At 39.5% G+C, this 17,886-nt stretch overlaps 2 protein-coding genes across 18 annotated transcripts in view; one reads left to right on the top strand and one right to left on the bottom strand.

The window, feature by feature from the left end:
• DLG3 (discs large MAGUK scaffold protein 3) overlaps positions 1-3,640 on the top strand; it is a 178,696-nt gene extending 175,056 nt beyond the window's left edge. For all 9 annotated transcript variants that reach the window (XM_072125899.1, XM_072125898.1, XM_072125902.1 and 6 more), the window contains one exon: positions 1,166-3,640. In XM_072125899.1, the coding sequence (XP_071982000.1) occupies positions 1,166-1,272 (107 nt within the window). In that variant the 3' untranslated portion in view covers positions 1,273-3,640. The remainder of the gene's footprint in view (positions 1-1,165) is intronic.
• TEX11 (testis expressed 11) overlaps positions 1-17,886 on the bottom strand; it is a 285,428-nt gene that overhangs the window by 15,176 nt on the left and 252,366 nt on the right. For 3 of the 9 annotated variants that reach the window (XM_072125888.1, XM_072125891.1, XM_072125890.1), the window contains exons 29-30: positions 14,655-14,819; positions 9,787-10,009 (exon numbers count right to left, since the gene is read on the bottom strand). In XM_072125888.1, the coding sequence (XP_071981989.1) occupies positions 9,941-10,009; positions 14,655-14,819 (234 nt within the window). In that variant the 3' untranslated portion in view covers positions 9,787-9,940. Of the gene's footprint in view, positions 1-9,784; positions 10,010-14,654; positions 14,820-17,886 lie in introns of those variants that run through there. The other 6 variants (XM_072125894.1, XM_072125895.1, XM_072125892.1 and 3 more) reach the window with 4 other exon arrangements.

The raw sequence follows: 17,886 nt of genomic DNA, 5'->3' as shown, positions 1-17,886 counted from the left end.
GTTAATAATATCTCATCAGTATTCTATAGATTCCCCCAAAATGAAGTATCTGTAAAGTATCTGTGATGAAACGTACTGCAAAAAATAAACCCAAATGTTCACATTACAAAAAAGACTTTTCATATCCTGTGCCTTGTCGTATTAGTGTGCCCGGGAAAAATTGAGTATCAAACTTTGCAGTGCATGTTGTCATGGAGAATGTGTGTTATTTTTAGACCAAAATGAATGTATTTTCAAAACAAATTACGAATTTGTAAAGCGCACCTCAATTTTGTCTTAAAGGAGATCTACCATCAAAATCCAGCATATATAAAGCATGGACTCTTACTCATAGGTCCAGGCACTGTGATTGTGGTAAACTTATATTTGTTATCCATGGCTTCCTTCTAAAATAAACTTTTAAAATTATGCTAATGAGCATGAGTGCCTCCTGCGGGTGTTTCCAAAGCCCCTCTGTGCTGCAGATTTACAGGTTGTTACAATAATCAGAACATGTTTCCCTCTCTCCTTACTCTCTCCCTCCTTGCAGGAAGTGCATTAGATATGATCTGCTCATTGTAACAACAAGTGAAAAGATGTCAAGCTCATGAGCATAATTATACAAGATGATTTTAGAAGGAAGGAGGCCATGGATAACAAATATAAGAATATAACACCAGTCACAATGCCTGGATCCATGAGTTCAACCCTGTTGACGTGCTTAAATGGTTAACACACAACGTGTCTTAAAAGTGGTTTTACATACGTTGGGGGGTTTAGATTCTATAATGTGGTAATTTATGGGGTTTTACCATTATTAGACCAGATTTGAAAATGTGAAAAATGGCACCAAAGTTTTCCTCTTTGAAAAAATTGAGGACGCAGAAAATAAAGCAGCCATTCCGGAAATAATTATTACATTATTTGAGTGTCGTCTGCCTGAAAACCAGTAAATGTAGGAAATGACAATTTTTTCAAAATGTTTGCCAAATTTAGGGGGTTTCTTTGTCATAAACGCAAAATATCAACCAGATTATTCAAGTTTAACTGTCACGAAAAAATTATCTGCATATGTTAAGTACTTATAACTAGGAAATGTCAGATTCTAAAAAATAGGGCTTGGTCAGGGAGGTGTGAACTGGCATCGGCAGCAAGGAGTTGATGTAAAATGTTTCTATCTTCACAGCCATTGTACAGGGGGAGTCCTTGGAAGAAATTTATAACAAGATCAAGCAGATAATTGAGGATCATTCTGGACATCACATTTGGGTGCCATCTCCTGAAAAACTTTAAATCTACTGGACTGCAGCTCTGTCTACTACCCTCCGCTACCCATACCCACAGAGAAATGGAGTGGGGTTCAATGTGCGTCTGCCATCAAACACAGAAAAATGTCCCCTCAGAGCCCATTGGACTCCACTGGTTCTTGGAAGTTGCAACTTGAGTGTCATTACACTGACCCTTTGGGGAATTTTATGGGGTCAACAAGGAATAAATCGTGTCCTTACTTGACTGGGGCAAGAACAGACTTAAACACTTAGGCTATAAAATGCAAAAAAGAAGGGAAAAGAGCAGAAGAGGCCATGTCCTCCCTCCTCCTCCAAGTCGCCCATCCTTTCCCTAAAGCCCCCGTCCCTGCTGGATTGGAAGAAGGCATATTTATATACATATATATATAATGTGTGTGCGCGTGTGTGTGTATATATAATTTATATATGATATATATATATATATTATATATATTTTGGCTGTGATGGGATATTTGTCCCTGCTATTCTATTGTTTGTAATGATTTTTTTAAAGTTCTCTTTTTCTGTGACGGGCTGAGCTTAAGGCTCTGTTCTGGTACTATATGCCTCCCCACCATGGCAGCAAGGCATATGTCTGGGGGAAAAGGTACTGGTATCTATGTGTGGTTGATCCAGCCAGTACCAAATATACAGGAGATTTCAGCGCAGGCTCTAGCTGCCTTTTTGCAGCTCGTCAAGATTGAAAGTTTCTCCTAATGCACATTCTGGTTACTCTCACCTCATAGAAAACTGACCTTGCTCATTCAGATATGATTTCATCCTCCGCATATAACTGACGTGCGACAAATGGAAGCTTCTAGAAGGAAGTGATTCCCTTGTCCTATTGTAGAAGAAACTTCTCTGACCACCTATAATCAGATGGTACCTTCTCATGACCAGTGTCTCCCCATACGCCTGCAGCCTCCTTTGGTTTCAATCCTGTGCCATGGATCCTGAATATATGGCTACATGTGTTAAGACTGGAGAACTTTTCAATCTTTCCCATTCTGCAGAGTTTGGGGAGTTCACTCCTGGGGTTTGCACGTGTTCTTCTTACCAAGGTGTGCATGGGAACGCTTGCTCCTTGCTGGCCTATTTATGAATCTGAGGACCAATGGTAGTGACTCTGTTCCTGTACTTTTGTTGCTAGTGTGAGCCCAGAAGTAGCCAATAGTGTAGAAGGGAATGTGAGAGACTGTTGTCTGCCTCTGGAGAGTTTGCATGAGAATTATTTTTTTTTATTTTGTTTTTAAGGCTGCATTGTCACTAATATTCATTTTTTTTTTTCATGGTAACTTCCATTTGTAAATTAACGGGTATTAACTCCACTTATATTTTTTTTTCACCACTTTTACATCATAATGATTTTGTTTTGATTATTTTAGGTAACAGTTTAACCATTGGGAACATATCTGAATTTCTGCAAGCATGGAAAGGAAGGGACTTAAAGTAACTTGTCCTGGGTGTTTTATGGCAGAATGTAAAGTATTGGAGCATTCAGGAAGGAAATAATGTATGCTTGAAAGATGGATAAGGAAGTATTTTAGGGTGTTTTTTTTAAAAAATATTTTAAAAACACTAAAATTTTGTGCTGTCCCTAATGACATATTTGGTGTGCATTATTGCTGTACGTAATGAGCTGCTTAAACTCTCTGAAGTGGTGAGCCAAAAAATTTTTTTTCGTGAAGCTCAGTGTGAAAATGTTAACGCTCAGGGTCCCTTTTCCTTGTAATGGAGAGCACGATCTCTTCCACTGACTTGGAACAGACACTGCAGGACTCGGACAACACTGACTCTTCTCCTTTGTCCTCCTCTGTTGGAGATACTGGTGCGCTGTAAACCAGCTGGCCTTTCTGGTTTGTCCTGCACTATCCAGTGGTTGAAGTTTGGGGTCATTCACTCCTAGGGCTATAATATTGATTGCTTATGAATGATGATGCTGGATTAATCGTGGTGGCTTAAGGACAATGGGAGATGGCTTTGCGGTGGGTGAAGCAAGCAGAATGTCTATAATGGGAGACTCCCCAGCTGCTGGATCTGGGATTTGCAAGCTTCTCCTTTCCTGTTTTTAATCCACTTTTATTTAAATATTGCCACCTGCTTGTTTTCCAACAGCATGAATGGGTTGTGAAGAAGGTATGTCATGGTACTATTTGTATAATGGGATTTTAAATGGCAAGTGGGGTGGCTGGTACCAATGTGTGATACAGCCTTTTATATAAATATATATATATATCTTTGTCCCTGCCTCTCCCCACCCTGTTGTAATTTACAGTAAAGCAGAAAATGATATGGAATCTGATTGTTTTAAGAGATGCTGAAAACCCAGGAGGCACATATATTTTTTAATAAACGAAGTTGCAATGAATTAAGAGCGGCTCTTGTGTTTTTGTAAATGTTCCTGATTGAATGACAGCTGAAAAACATGTCTGCTCTGTTCCCAAAATGGAAAGTCCTTACTTGGGATGTACAATTTTCCTGAACCTAGTTGCTGGGTTTATTTTTGTAAAATTAATGTAAGATGTCCCTAGGAAGGCTACTTGAAAACCCGCCACAGTGTGTAGGTCAGGTGGGGGCAGGCTACCCTTTATCAGAAGCTAACTGGTGAGGCTAATTTGTTCATCCATAATCCATCCCAATCTGGCAGATGGTTGGATTCCCTCTGTAATGTTGTTAGAGATCTCTGTGGCCTCCTTGGCTGAATCCAGCAGCTGCTCCTGCTTTCCCAGCATTCAGCAGATGGCATGTGACCAGGGTGACCTCACCAGGTCCTTTAGCAAATTCTACCCCATGCATTTCTTCTGATCATTGACTTTATATTCCTCCCCATTGAGGCCTGCTGTGATTTCATGTGATCAGATATATGCATGAGATACAGTTTGCTAATGTAAGACGGACCTTTAGATGATGTCACCCAGGTCATATGACATTAGAGGTCGTACCCATCCTGAATCGCTATAGATGTGCCTGAATACCAGGCAAGGTTATAAATTAGATTTTATGGGCATCCAAGAGAAATTATTTTTAGCTAAAAGAAGGGTGTCAGTTAGGTTCCTATAGAGCCCTATTAATTATCACTAGCTGTATTTGTGAAAATATGGTGACAGGTTCTCTTTAAAAACCTTGAAGCTATTTTGAAAACGTATGGGTAGCGGTTTAAGTCAATTTCTGCAAATGGATTTTATTCTCTTTGCAAATGCTAAATCTTGTCAATGCCACAGAGTGCTGGTCAGCTCTTCCTAATAGAGTGCACACTGAAAAAAGTGTGGTGGGTCTTGGATAGATGAAAGAAAATTAAGTCCATAGTATAGGTAATCAAAATCCTATTGCTGGAGATCCAAAAATCACATCCCAGAACACTGTAGGTTATTAGTTTTTTGTTTTTTTTTCCCTTCAGGCTCAATCCTCAAATTATGTACACATATGGAGCTCTCACTTTTTGGCAAAAAGCAAGTATTTCTAAAATGTAGATACATGTGAATGTTTGGGGCAGGAGGTGGAGAATCAGAATTTCTGTAGACAAATTATATCTGCATGACTTTTACATTTATAAAAGTATGAACCTCTTTTCAATAATCACGATGGCATTAGATAAAATTAGCTGATGAACTCCAAAGGGGCCTGGTAATTGGGAGAAGAAAAGGAGAACCTAGCGGTAGGTATATGCACTAGTTAGTAGTATGTATGTGATGAGCAAGTGGCAGATAAGGTGACCCTTAACGACTGTGACGTATTAAGGGGTAGGGACAGTGAGGACTCTGTCAGAGCCCTCTCTATAGCTGCTGAGCGTTTGCTAAATCTTACAGTAAATGCCCACTAGTAACACCTGTGATCGGTGCTAGCGCATGGCCGCCGCTATGTTGGTTGGATCGTCTCTCCCCGTGACGTCAGTTGAGAGCGGCAATCATTTTTTTTACCATGTGAAAATTGCACATTGTAATAGATGTGTAAAATCCCCATTTACTGCGGTACTCTAGAACTGATATAATTAGACAATTAAGAGCAAAGATGTTGGCTATCCCCGTGTCCCAATATGTCCGATCTAAAATATAAGAACTGTTTTACCCAACTTTGGGTGCCATTTTCCTTTAAAAGTAAAAAAATGCAATTTTTTTGCCATTTTGAAATGAAACAAAATTCAATAAAATGATCAAAAGGCTGTGCAGTCCTTAAAATGATAGCATTGACAACTTCATCAAAAGTTCCAAAAGAATGAAGCCACCCACAGCTCTGTACAGCAAAATATGAAAAAGTTGTTATTAGCGCCAGAACATGGCAAAGTTGAGACTTTTAAAAATAAAGTTGGGGTGCACAGTGAAGGCTGTAAAATCCAAGCCCACCAGAAAACGGTGCAAATGGATTTTTTTCCACCAATATTACCGCATTTGGAATTTTTTTTTTTTTTTTTTTCCCACTACACACCATGAAATATTAACCCCTTAGTGACACCCATACAGGTTTCTACGCCTGTCACTAATCGGCCTTAGGTTAGGCCGACGGAGAAACCCTTCGACCTTTCCTAACAGTCCGGAAGAGAACCCGTTGGATCCCGCGGTCAATGTCGTGACCGCAGCATCGATGTACCTGCAGAGATAGGGGGCTCGAACGCGGGGTGCTGCGCAGCCGGGGATCTAATGAAGTTCCACGGGCCTGCCATCGGCACATGCATGCCTGTCAGCCTGTGCAAATGCATAGGCTGACACTTCTAATGCACTGCAATACATGGATATTGCAGCGCATTAGTATAAATTAGTAATCACATGATCACTAGTTCATATGATAGTAATGTAAAAATTAATAAAAATGTTCCAAAAGCCCCTAACACATAAAATAAAAGTGGGGAAAAAAAGTAAAAAACACAACATGTTTTGTATGAATCTATAAAGATATAAAAATGGTTATTCCCAGCTGTGAAACCAGTAATGGAAAATTGCGTTTAAATGTGTAAATCAACACTTTTTTTTTTTTTGTCGTTTCGCAAAACACAAAAAATGTCAATCGTCCCGGAAAATAATTACACCTTGGCCAACTCCGTACTAAGGATGAAAAAGTTATTGGAGACAGAATATGGTAAAGGTAATTTATTTGGGGTACATAGATTTTACCAAAAATGTTAAACTTATTAACCTAATAAAACCTATATAACTGTGATCGTAGCTAACCAAATAATATATTCGAGATGCCATGTGGAATGTGCAGTGAAAGACGTACAGAGCCCACAAGAAAAATGTGCTAATGTGGTTTCTTGGCAACTTTACCACATTTTGAATTGTATTTCCACTTCCCAGTACAAGGGATGGAATATAACATAGTCACTAGGAAGTACAATTTGTTACACAGAAAACAAGCCCTCATACAGCCATGTACATGGAAAAATAAAGTTTTTGATTTTTGAAACAAAGTACGGTAAAATAGAAAAAGCCTATCGGTGGCAATGGGGTGAATATGCCACCTATACCACATGATAAAGTTTACAAATTCTCTTGGATAAAGGTTTGTGTTACCTGAGGCCATGTTTACTTGTGGCATTTTGGTTACGTTTTGAAAACGCAATCCAAAGGCTGCACTCGTTATAACATATTTTGATAACATTGTGTTTCCAACCTGTTAACTGAACACAAAGTGCAATCTTACCTCAATGTGCGATCGCAAGTGGAGCCTTTTGATTATGTTTCAATATGCAACCAAAATGCCACGAGTGAACGTGGCCCCAGGGGCTCTACAAACACATCATGGCACCTGAAAACTATCCTACCCTACAAAAGCCATGTTTGGCCAGTAGATTACATCCACACGGGGTGTCCTCTTACTCGCAAAAAAAAACTGCACAATCTATTCCTAGATGCATTTTCTACTTTTATTCAGTTAATGTGGTTACATTTTACAGGTAAATGAATGTATTAATGATAAATATTGGTGAATTCCAAATCAAAACATGATTTTGTTTGAATTTCTGTAAAATACATAAAGGGTTAATAAGCTTCCTACCTGATGTTTTGAGTAGTTTGAGGGGTGAAGTTAATAGAACGGGGTGATAGGTGGGGGTTTCTATTAACAGAACTTCCAAAACCCCTATAGAAATGAAATGGTCCCCAAAATAATTGATTCTAAAATTTCCTTAAAAATAAGTACAAGTGGGGTTAGGAGGGGGTATACACCACCCTCCTTTTCGCATGTATTTTTTAAAATTTTCTTAAAAGATCACAAATGGAACAGCATTCTCTCAAATTTTTAAGTGTCGTAATAAAACAAAGACACTTCTAAAATGACGCCAACACAAAGCTGAGATATGGTAAACGTTTGTCTTACTACACAAATTAGTATTAGTTTGAACATTTTGAAGTAAACATTTAGAAAAAAATAGCTATTTTCAAACTCCCCTTTTTTCATAAATAAATGTTAAATATATCAACCAAAATTTCCCACTATTTTGAAGTAAACAGAAAAACAAACTCAAACACTCAGGTAAGTTAAAGCCTTCTAAAGTTTTAACCGGACAAAGTGACACATGCTGGTTTTGAAAAATAGGCCTTGGTCATTAGGGCACTAATGAGCTTGGTCACTAAGGGGTTAAATCACTGGAAGCGAAAATATTCTGTCTGGAGTTATACGTGCAGAATACACCTGGTCTGGCTTGTGCACAAATTCATTCATTTAAGAACAAACCTACATAATGTATCTTAAGCATAACCCAGGAATTGCCTCATCGGACTCGCAGCTAGGCAAGTATAATTTTTATAACTTCACATGGGGGCCACGTAGAGACCTGATAAAGGCTGATTTGGGACGGGCCCTAAACCACATGGCCATATGGACCTGTAATTGGTCCCAAATCGGCATGACACGTCCTCTTTAAGTTAAACATAGAATATACATTTTAATACATTCAATTGAGTCGTGCACAGGGAGCCTCTCAAGAGAAAGATTTGCTTTAGAAAGAAAAGAACTTGGCCTTGAGAAACCCAATAAAGAAAAAGGAGTTTTGCTGTGGTCATATATTTAGTTACTGCAATTTAGTTTATTAAAAAAAAAAAAAAAAAAGGTCCCTTAGAGGTATGGTGAAGTGGAATATAGAGGACTGTAGCTAAGGATAATTGGAAAAGAAGTTATGAAAATATTAGCTGAACATCAGCTACACAAGTGCCTGACTTGTTCTGCTATAACATGGCTGCAGCCTGGAGCTGTTGTATCTTTCACATACACACACAGCACATGCACACACAGGCTGCAGGAGGCGTAGCCACCAGCAAGCACATGGAGCAGCTGTCAGTCAAGCAGTGGGGGTGTGGCTGTACCTCCCACTTATGAATAAGCTGGACAGCTTGAATATGTTAATGACTCATTGGACATTTCACAGGTCATTTGCATACAGCTTTAGGATCTCATTGCTTAAATTTACAGGCATGTAGAGGGACAATGAAGGGATAGAGGCAATGCTTTCTAATGGCAGTTTATGAAAATATATTTAGTTTAAGGGGGTTATTTTGCAGGTTGACAGGTTCTCTTTAAATTGGTACCTTCTTGGGAGGTAATAATTCACTAGATGAGAGAAGTGTGGGTTCGGGGAAGCAATTTTATGTTGAATATTGAAAATTAAATACTTTGTATTTAGAGCCTTACTTTAAAATTCTGCTAATAAAATAAATATAAGTGATAACAATATTATCACATATCACATGTACATTCTCAAATGTTTTTTTTCTGAATTTTTTATATTGATTTTCTTGTTAACTGTAGTTCTGATTTAGAAAGAAAAAGTAGTTAGAGTTTTTACAAAAAGAATCAATCCATTGAAGAACACATACAGGACACATTGTTAAATGCTTCATCTGCATCATTTGAGACACCGTATATACTCGAGTACAAGCCGACCCGAGTACAAGTCGAGACCCCTAATTTTAAAAAAAAAAAAAAAACCTGGAAAAACCTATTTACTCTAGTATAAGCCTTGGTGGGAAATGCATTGGTCACAGCCTCCCAGTGAATAGCCAGCCCCCTGTAGTAGATAGATAGATAGCTAGCCAGCCAGCCCACTGTAGTAGATAGCCAGCCAGCTAGCTAGCCCACTGTAGTAGATAGCCAGCCAGCTAGCTAGCCCACTGTAGTAGATAGCCAGCCAGCTAGCTAGCCCACTGTAGTAGATAGCCAGCCAGCCAGCTAGCCCACTGTAGTAGATAGCCAGCCAGCCAGCCCACTGTAGTACATAGCTAGCCAGCCAGCCAGCCAGCCCACTGTAGTAGATGGCCTGCCCTTAAAAAAAAAAAACTTGGTACTGGTCTGGGCAGCTCCTCTTCTATCTTCATGTGCGTGGTCGGTCCGCTGCAGCTCCGTGGTCAGCGCCTCTTCTTTCTTCAGGACGGCGCCAGGACCGCGACAACTCTGTGTGCATGGCCTGGCCGGCGCACTCTGTGATGTCACCAGCAGCTGACATCATAGGCTTTTGATAAGGACTAAAGTATGGAAAATATCTATATTCTATGATATTTTTATTAATAATTTGTTCAATTTAGTAGCATTGTGAGTCTATATTTGTAAACAAACATGCAACAAGTTTTGACATTTTAACAAATGCATTAAACAGATTAAAATTTATGAATTTTGAATTGCAAAACTGGTAACAAAAAATAGAAACCTACATTTTACTGCAACTGAAATCATACAGTGTATAAAATTCACTCCTTCAACAATGATGCTTTTCCTGTAGCAATTTTCTCCTGGATACTGTTGTATATGGCAGTCATCTAAACAAGCAAATAGAAAAAAAAACTATATACATATATGTATAATATTTACACACATAAAGATATGCATGTGGGTATGCACTGCTCACTTTATTTTTGAAGCTTTGGTTAGTTGGTGCACCAGGGCCAGATTAAGGGTCCTAGCGGTATAAATAAAATGTGGGGGCACATTGTGGTCAGTTGTGGTGCGAGGGTATATGTGATATATGTGGGGGCACAGTGTGGTCAGTTGTGGTGGGAGGGTATATATGATATATGTGGGGGCACGGTGTGGTCAGTTGTGGTGCGAGGGTATATATGATATATGTGGGGGCACGGTGTGGTCAGTTGTGGTGCGAGGGTATATATGATATATGTGGGGGCACAGTGTGGTCAGTTGTGGTGCGAGGGTATATATGATATATGTGGGGGCACAGTGTGGTCAGTTGTGGTATGCGGGGTATATATGGTATGTGTGAGGGTACATATGATATATGTGGGGGCACAGTATGGTCAGTTGTGGTGTGAGGGTATATATGATATATGTGGGGGCACAGTGTGGTTAGTTGTGGTGCAAGGATATATATGATATATGTTGCGGCACAGTGTGGTCAGTTGTGGTATGAGGGGTATATATGGTATGTGTGGGGGCCCAGTGTGGTCAGTTGTGGTGTGAGGGTATACACGATATATGTTTGGGCACAGTGTGGTCAGTTGTGGTGTGAGGGGTATATATGGTATGTGTGGGGGTACAGTGTGGTCAGTTGTGGTGTGAGGGTATATATGATATATGTTGGGGCACAGTGTGGTCGGCTTTAGTATGAGGGGTATATATGGTATGTGTGGGTGTACAGTGTGGTTAGTTGTGAAGGGTATATATGGTATGTGTGGGGAGCACAGTGTGGTCAGTTGTGGTGTGAGGGGTGAATATGATATATGTACGCATATACGCATGCGTTTTTGACAGGTTTTTCCAAATATCTTAATTAAAACTGGTCAAAAATGGATGCATTTTCAAAAGACTGCTTAAAAATGGACCAAAAACGGGTTCAAAAACACCATGTGTACCATCACCCTAAGGCTACATTCACACTGCCGTTGCCCGCCCCCACCCGCCCGTACCGTAGTGGGCAACGGCATTGCACGGGGAGAGGAGGAGGAGGTGAGCGCAGCTCACCCCCGCCCCTCTCCATAGGAAGTTATGGCGCACGGCGCCGTATTACGAGAAAAAATAGGACATGTCCTATCTTTTTCCGGGGTACGGAGCGGTACGGTGCCTTAGTGTGCAGTCACACATCGCGTATAACGCATGTGTTTCAGGAGCATTCCACCAGCTGGAGAGAGATTTGCCTAATTAAAAAGCTGTTAACATTTGAGTTTACAAAACCCAACAGTCAACGCGATGATCAATTAAATTGTTTTTTAAGTAGCAACTTTTACCAAACTATGTTATAAATATGTACAACATTATTCCATCACCCTTTCCCAGGTTCAGTTACAGATGCAGAGGATGCATGTACTTCTGCAATAATGAAAAGTAAGTAACAAGAAAGTGTTTCCTGCAGCGCCTTCTATATTCTGCCTTCTGCTAACTGTATGGAGGGGGGCTCACTTCAAACACCTATATCTCCTGAACCCTCACCTAGAAACAAAATTCTGGTGTCATTTAAACAGGAGAGTTCCCCTTTCATATGTAATGTTTATGGATGCTCAACAGAACCGGAGATATTCCCCCTTAAATGTACAATCGGCAATAAAAAGCTGTGTATAAAAATCAACTTTAGGGTCTATAGCTCTGGCCACTGTCATGACGTAAAAAAAAGTCCTTTCTGCAATCTGTCACAGTAAAATAAAATATATTTAAGTGGAGCGGTCCTGAAGGGGTTAAAATACTGGGCCCCCCGTGAAGTACTTTACATACTGGCCCTATTTAATATACTCCCCCCAAAATTAATTATTTAATATACTGGGCCTCCCTCAATGAATTATTTAATATGCTGCCTGACCCCCGTGAATTATTTCATATATTGGGCCCCCCCCCCCCCCCCAGTAGCTGCAAACTGTCTTCCCTTTCTTTTGTAGCTAGATAAGTAAAGATTGTTTCCAAAACTGTTCCCGTAAAGTTGGAAGCAACAAGTTGCAATGGTATTATAAAGCATTAAAATTTTCCTTTACTGGCATTCAGAGGTATAGCTATGAGTGGAGCAAAGGGAGAGGTGACTGTGGGGACCAGGACTCTGGGGGGCCCAGTCCCCAGCTTTCACTGCTGTGTCTCTAGGACACAGAGTTGAATGCAATGACTAGCACTGCTCTGCTTTCTGTAATAATACAAGTGTACTGGCTCCCAAGATAAATGTACAGTATCAGGCCCGTTCCACACTTGCGAGTGTGATGCAATGAACTCGCATCACACATTTGCAACGCAAGCTGCCGGGAACGCACGGCCCGAACGCTGCACACCGGGAGAGAACTGACATGCTGAGTTCACTCCCGCGGTGCAGCGTTCGGGCCGTGCGTTCCCGGCAGCTTGCGTTGTGAGTGTGATGCGAGTTCATCGCATCACACTCGCAAGTGTGGAACGGCCTTAGTATGTACCGTCTAAGAACTGTGAGTCCTCTAAAGGTCCTGAAAAGGACAGCACTGCTCAAGGAGAGAAACAAATGAGACTTGTGATGTGTGTCCCTGTGTATGTCTGCATGTTTGTCTCCTTTGTCACTTTTCTTCTGCTTTGGACACTGCATTGCCACACTCCTATACTACAGTATCTGTGGACAGAACAGTACTACCACTCCTAGCCTACATAAATGGGCATACCACAGTACTACAACTCCTATATATACACTCTCATATATGTGCACATAGTACTACTACTTCTGTATATTTGAAAACAGTGCAGTAAGAATACTCCAATCCTGTATATATAGGCACCTTACTACTACTCTGAATCTGTAAGTGTGGGAACAGTCCTTTTACACCTATCTTGTACATATAGCCACAGAACTCCTAATCTGTTTATTTGGGCACAGCAGAGTTATACTACTATGAATTTGTATGTTTGGGCACAGCACAGTACTACTAGTCTGATATATATAAGATGTAAGTCATAGTGGCCCTAGTCGGATGGAGAAGACAGTATGTGGATAACTACACTTACAGAAGTCACTAGATTGTTATGTACTGTTATTTATAAGATAAGATGAATTGAAATGAGTAGAACCAATATCTACCATGTATCATCACTATATGGTGCCAATATTGGTATACAGCAGTTTGGGTGCTCACTCGGGAGGACTTTGGCCCCCCACCCAATGCTGAACCCCTAGCCATTTCTCTGCTGGAATAAAATATCCACTAATAAACCATCACAACCACTTCAGAACTTCAGGACTCTTCCATTGTTCAATAATACATCTTGTAGCTGAATGTGGAATTTTACACACTGGAGCACACGTAGCATTTTATCTTTGCTACCTCTATTCAAAGTTATCTGCTGTCTGCATACGTGTGTGATCTTATATATTTAAGACTGAAATACATAAGAACATCTGTTTTGTTTTTGTTGGTGTGAGTTTGCAAATTTTTTTTTATTTTTTTCCGACTTTTTAGGTGACTGTATGGAAGTAAGCACGGGTCTGTTGTACTTCAATTTAAACCTAAAAGTGTCTAATTTGCGGAATAGGGGGTTGGGGAACAACAAAATCAACTGTCTTATAAAAATACAATAGGAACACTGCATCAGATTCAAACATCAGCAAACTTTTTAACACCCTGGCTTGGGTGTCAAAATAAAGATATGTAACCCCAGTGAGTTGCATCTTGCAGAAACTGGGTCCAGCATTGATATTCAATGCATTGTAATATCCTACAAAAACGATACACACAGTAACATCTCCAAGCTGCCAATTATCGATTAACTGAAATTGTTTGCTTGATAATTGCCAGGTTGCTGGAGATGCGACCCTGTGTATTTTATTGCTGGACATTGAATATTGTTGCTGGAAGAAAGGTTGTATACTCGCTGAAGCCGCACAGAGCACAGGAGCAAGATATCATGACTGGACACAAAAGTGGTAATATTTCTTGTTATATTTTGTATCCTATGTCAGGCTGAAATTTTGTACGTTTTAGAGTGGGTTCGCACTTGGCGTTTTGGAAGCGTCAAAACGCACACTTCAGGACATGTGCGTCAGAACGCATGCATTTTTTAATGTTACAATGCATTTTGCTACTCTGGAAGCGTTTTTCTTCATTGCTGTATGTTTACAGAGCTGCTTACACTTACAGCAATAAAGAAAACCGCTTCTAGTGTAGCAAAACGCATTGTAACATTTAAAAATGCATGCGTTCACACACACGTGTTTCGACGTCTGAACCCACCCTGTGAGAAAGCCGTTCTTTCATAAACAAAAAAGTGCAGGAAAGGAATGAAACACCTACATTCAATGATTCAGGTACGTTCACAAATGACAGTAATGCATGTGTTTGTTTTCAAACACCTCTGAACAGCTGAAAAGAGGAGGAGATTACACAGCTGTTAACAATGCGTTAACAAAATGCATGTGTTTACAGGAAGCATTAACAAACACTTGCATTAATGCATGCATTTTGTAAATGCATTGTTAACAGCTGTGTAATCAGTCAAATCTCTTTTTGGGGTGTGCATTACCTTGCTCTCATAGCTCGTCTTTAAAGAGCCCAAATAATGTAGAAGAGACAGCGCCAATGAACACCAGCGTTCAGCATCCAAGTATATCCCCTCACTATACTGGAAAATCCCAGTGTTCCAAGCTCGTGTCATCAGCCATAGGATTTCTATCTCTGGATAGTTTTTCTGAATACAAAGCATATGTGAATATAACATATTTGTATACAGTAACACTAGCATTTTAGAAAAAATAAAAGCACAGATAAATACATTCAATAATTCTGAATGCAGTATACAATACAGAACCTCATAATGCAATTTAATGTGTGTAGTGGTTCACACTGACACACAAATACTTGGGCACCAGTGTTGTGCTTCAATGGACTTCCAAACCACTTCATGTCCCAGTTCTGCCCCAAGCACCATCAGCCAAACTGGGTCCTGGCACTCAGCATTTGCAGGTGACATCAGTTACGATATTGAGTCCAAGCAGGCATGTAAACTGGGATCTGATTAATTCTGGGGTTTGTTAGAGAGTCTGGTCAAAATAAAAAGTTTTTGGGGGGGATTTGCACAATTTATTTAGGTTTACTAGAACGTGCTGATTAACATGTGCATGTGGAGGTGATGACTACTTCCATCAAGGTCATCCATCCATTCTTCCCACCTTTGGGATTTTTAAATAACAAAATAACATTGAATAAAGCTGGTTTAATTTAATTATGTAGGCTTATTTAAAAAAACAAAAAAAACTTATCATGAGGGTGCCGTCATACATACCGCAAGCACCACGTGACTGCAGCCTGAGGGTGATGCCATACATGGCGTTTTGAACCCGTTTTTGGTCCGTTTTTTAAGCAGTCCATCCAAAAACGCCTGCATAAAAAAACCCAGTTTTAATTAAGATAATTGGTAAAACCTGTCATAAACAGATGCATTTTTCAAAAAAACGCATGCATTTTTAACCCATGCGTTTTTTAACAGACTGCTTAAAAACGGATCAAAAATGGGTTCAAAACGTCATGTGTGGCATCACCCTGAGAAGAATAGTCATGATCAGATTATTTCAGAGGTTTTGGCCGGCGGCACACGTGGCGTTTTGAACATGTATTTGGGCTGTTTTTTGAAAATGCATCAGTTTTTGACTGGTTTTACCAATTATCTTAATTAAAACGGGTCAAAAACGGTTTCAAAACACCACGTGTTCCGCCGGCCTTAAGGTCGCAGTCACACGGTGCATTCTGATTGCGTTTTCATAGCATTTTGAAACGATTACAACAGCTGAGGAGAGGTGATTTGCCTAATTGTTAAAAACGGACTGAAAATACATGCTTAAAATCTGACCATAAACGTCATGTGTGGCATCACCCATACATGCCTCAGTTACAGGGGAAAACTTGTAACGTAACATACGGTAAAATTAGAAAAAGAAAAAAGTGAAAAATGTTCCCCAGGGGTCTTTTATGACCTCATGGGGGACATATAAAGTAAAAACACACATACACAAAAATATTCAGAAAAATACAACGAAATTTCCCCATATAATAAAAAATATACACTACAAAAAACACTGCCCTAGTCGTCGGCCCATTTGCCTGAGACTATATATATTATATATCAAAACTACCGAAACAAAATAGGGAATTCATTAATAATGTTATTCTTGAGTTCATTTGAAAATTTTTCTAAAAAAGTACTTTAAATTACAAAAAAATAATTTTTTCCACTTTTAATCCCAAATAAGAATATAAATGAAATTTTTTTTTAACTTTTATTACGTTTTAACTAGCTCTATGTGTCCCCCCAAAAAAACACTGCAAAAAATGTTAACGTAGCACGAAAAGAAGAAAAGTTATGGCCCTTAAACCGCCACTTACGAATATTCGCTAATTGCAAAGTGCAGATGTAAATCCACAAGTTTTTCATTTTACTTTTTATGTGGGCTGTAGGAGGGCTGTGTAACAAATCGCACTTCCATGTGACAGCATTTTACGATTATTCTATTCTGTACACTGAAATGCTGGAAAACTGTGATGCTGGGATTTGTGGGATGCAATGATACCCAATATGTTTATGACTTTATTTGTTTATTTGTTTTAATTCAGTTCTAGGGAAAGGGGGCGATTTACATTTTTAGTTATTTTTTCCTACCATATACTGCAATACTACAGTATTACAGTATATGGAGAATTTGCTTGGCCTCCGGCACTGTGTTATAGATGTAGCCCAATGACACATCCTGGAGTCACACACAGACTTCCGGCTGCCATGGGAACGGAATGTTGCTCCCCAATGACGATCCAACCCAAGATGGCGGCGCCGACGTGCTGTCAGCAATTACTTGACGCCGACACTGATCGCGTATGTCAGCGATTTTTGTTGGTTGCATAATGCAGCCAACACTGACCATGTACAAAGAGGATTCAAAGAGGAACATTAAGGGGTTAAACACACACACACATATATATATATATACACACACATATATATATATACACACACATATATATATACAGGCGGTCCCCTACTTAAGGACACCCGACTTACAGACAACCCATAGTTACAGACGGACCCCTCTGCCCACTGTGACCTCTGGTGAAGCTCTCTGGATGCTTTACTATAGTCCCAGACTACAATGATCAGCTGTAAGATGTCTGTATTGAAGCTTTATTGATAATTCTTGGTCCAATTACACCAAAAATTTTGTAACTCCAATTGTCACTGGGGCAAAAGATAAAAAAATTGTCTAGAACTTCCATTATAAAATATACAGTTTCGACTTACATACAAATTCAACTTAAGAACAAACCTCCAGACCCTATCTTGTATGTAACCCGGGGACTGCCTGTATACACACACATATATACATATTATATATATATATATATATATATATATATATATATTTAACCCCTTGAGGACCAGGCCCTTTTTCGTTTTTGCGTCTTTATTTTTCACTCCTCACCTTCAAAAATCTATACCTTTATTTTTCCATGTAAAGACCTCTGTGATGGCTTGTTTTCTGCGTAACAAATTGCACTTCATATTGATGGTATTTAATATTCTATGCCGTGTACTGGGAAGCGGGAAAAAAATTCTGCATGCAGTGCTATTTTTTTCGCACTGTGTGCGACTTTTGATAACATTTTCAATGCTTCTATTTTTTGGACTATGCGACTTTTGGATCACTTTTTATTGAATTTTTTATATTTTTCAAAATGGAAAAAAATGCCATTTGCGACTTTGGATGCTA

This window comes from Engystomops pustulosus, chromosome 9 (assembly GCF_040894005.1).
Source record: "Engystomops pustulosus chromosome 9, aEngPut4.maternal, whole genome shotgun sequence".
Taxonomy (NCBI): Eukaryota; Metazoa; Chordata; class Amphibia; order Anura; family Leptodactylidae; genus Engystomops; species Engystomops pustulosus.
The sequence above is the reverse complement of the archived record's forward strand: the minus strand, read 5'-3'. Positions and strand labels throughout refer to the sequence as shown.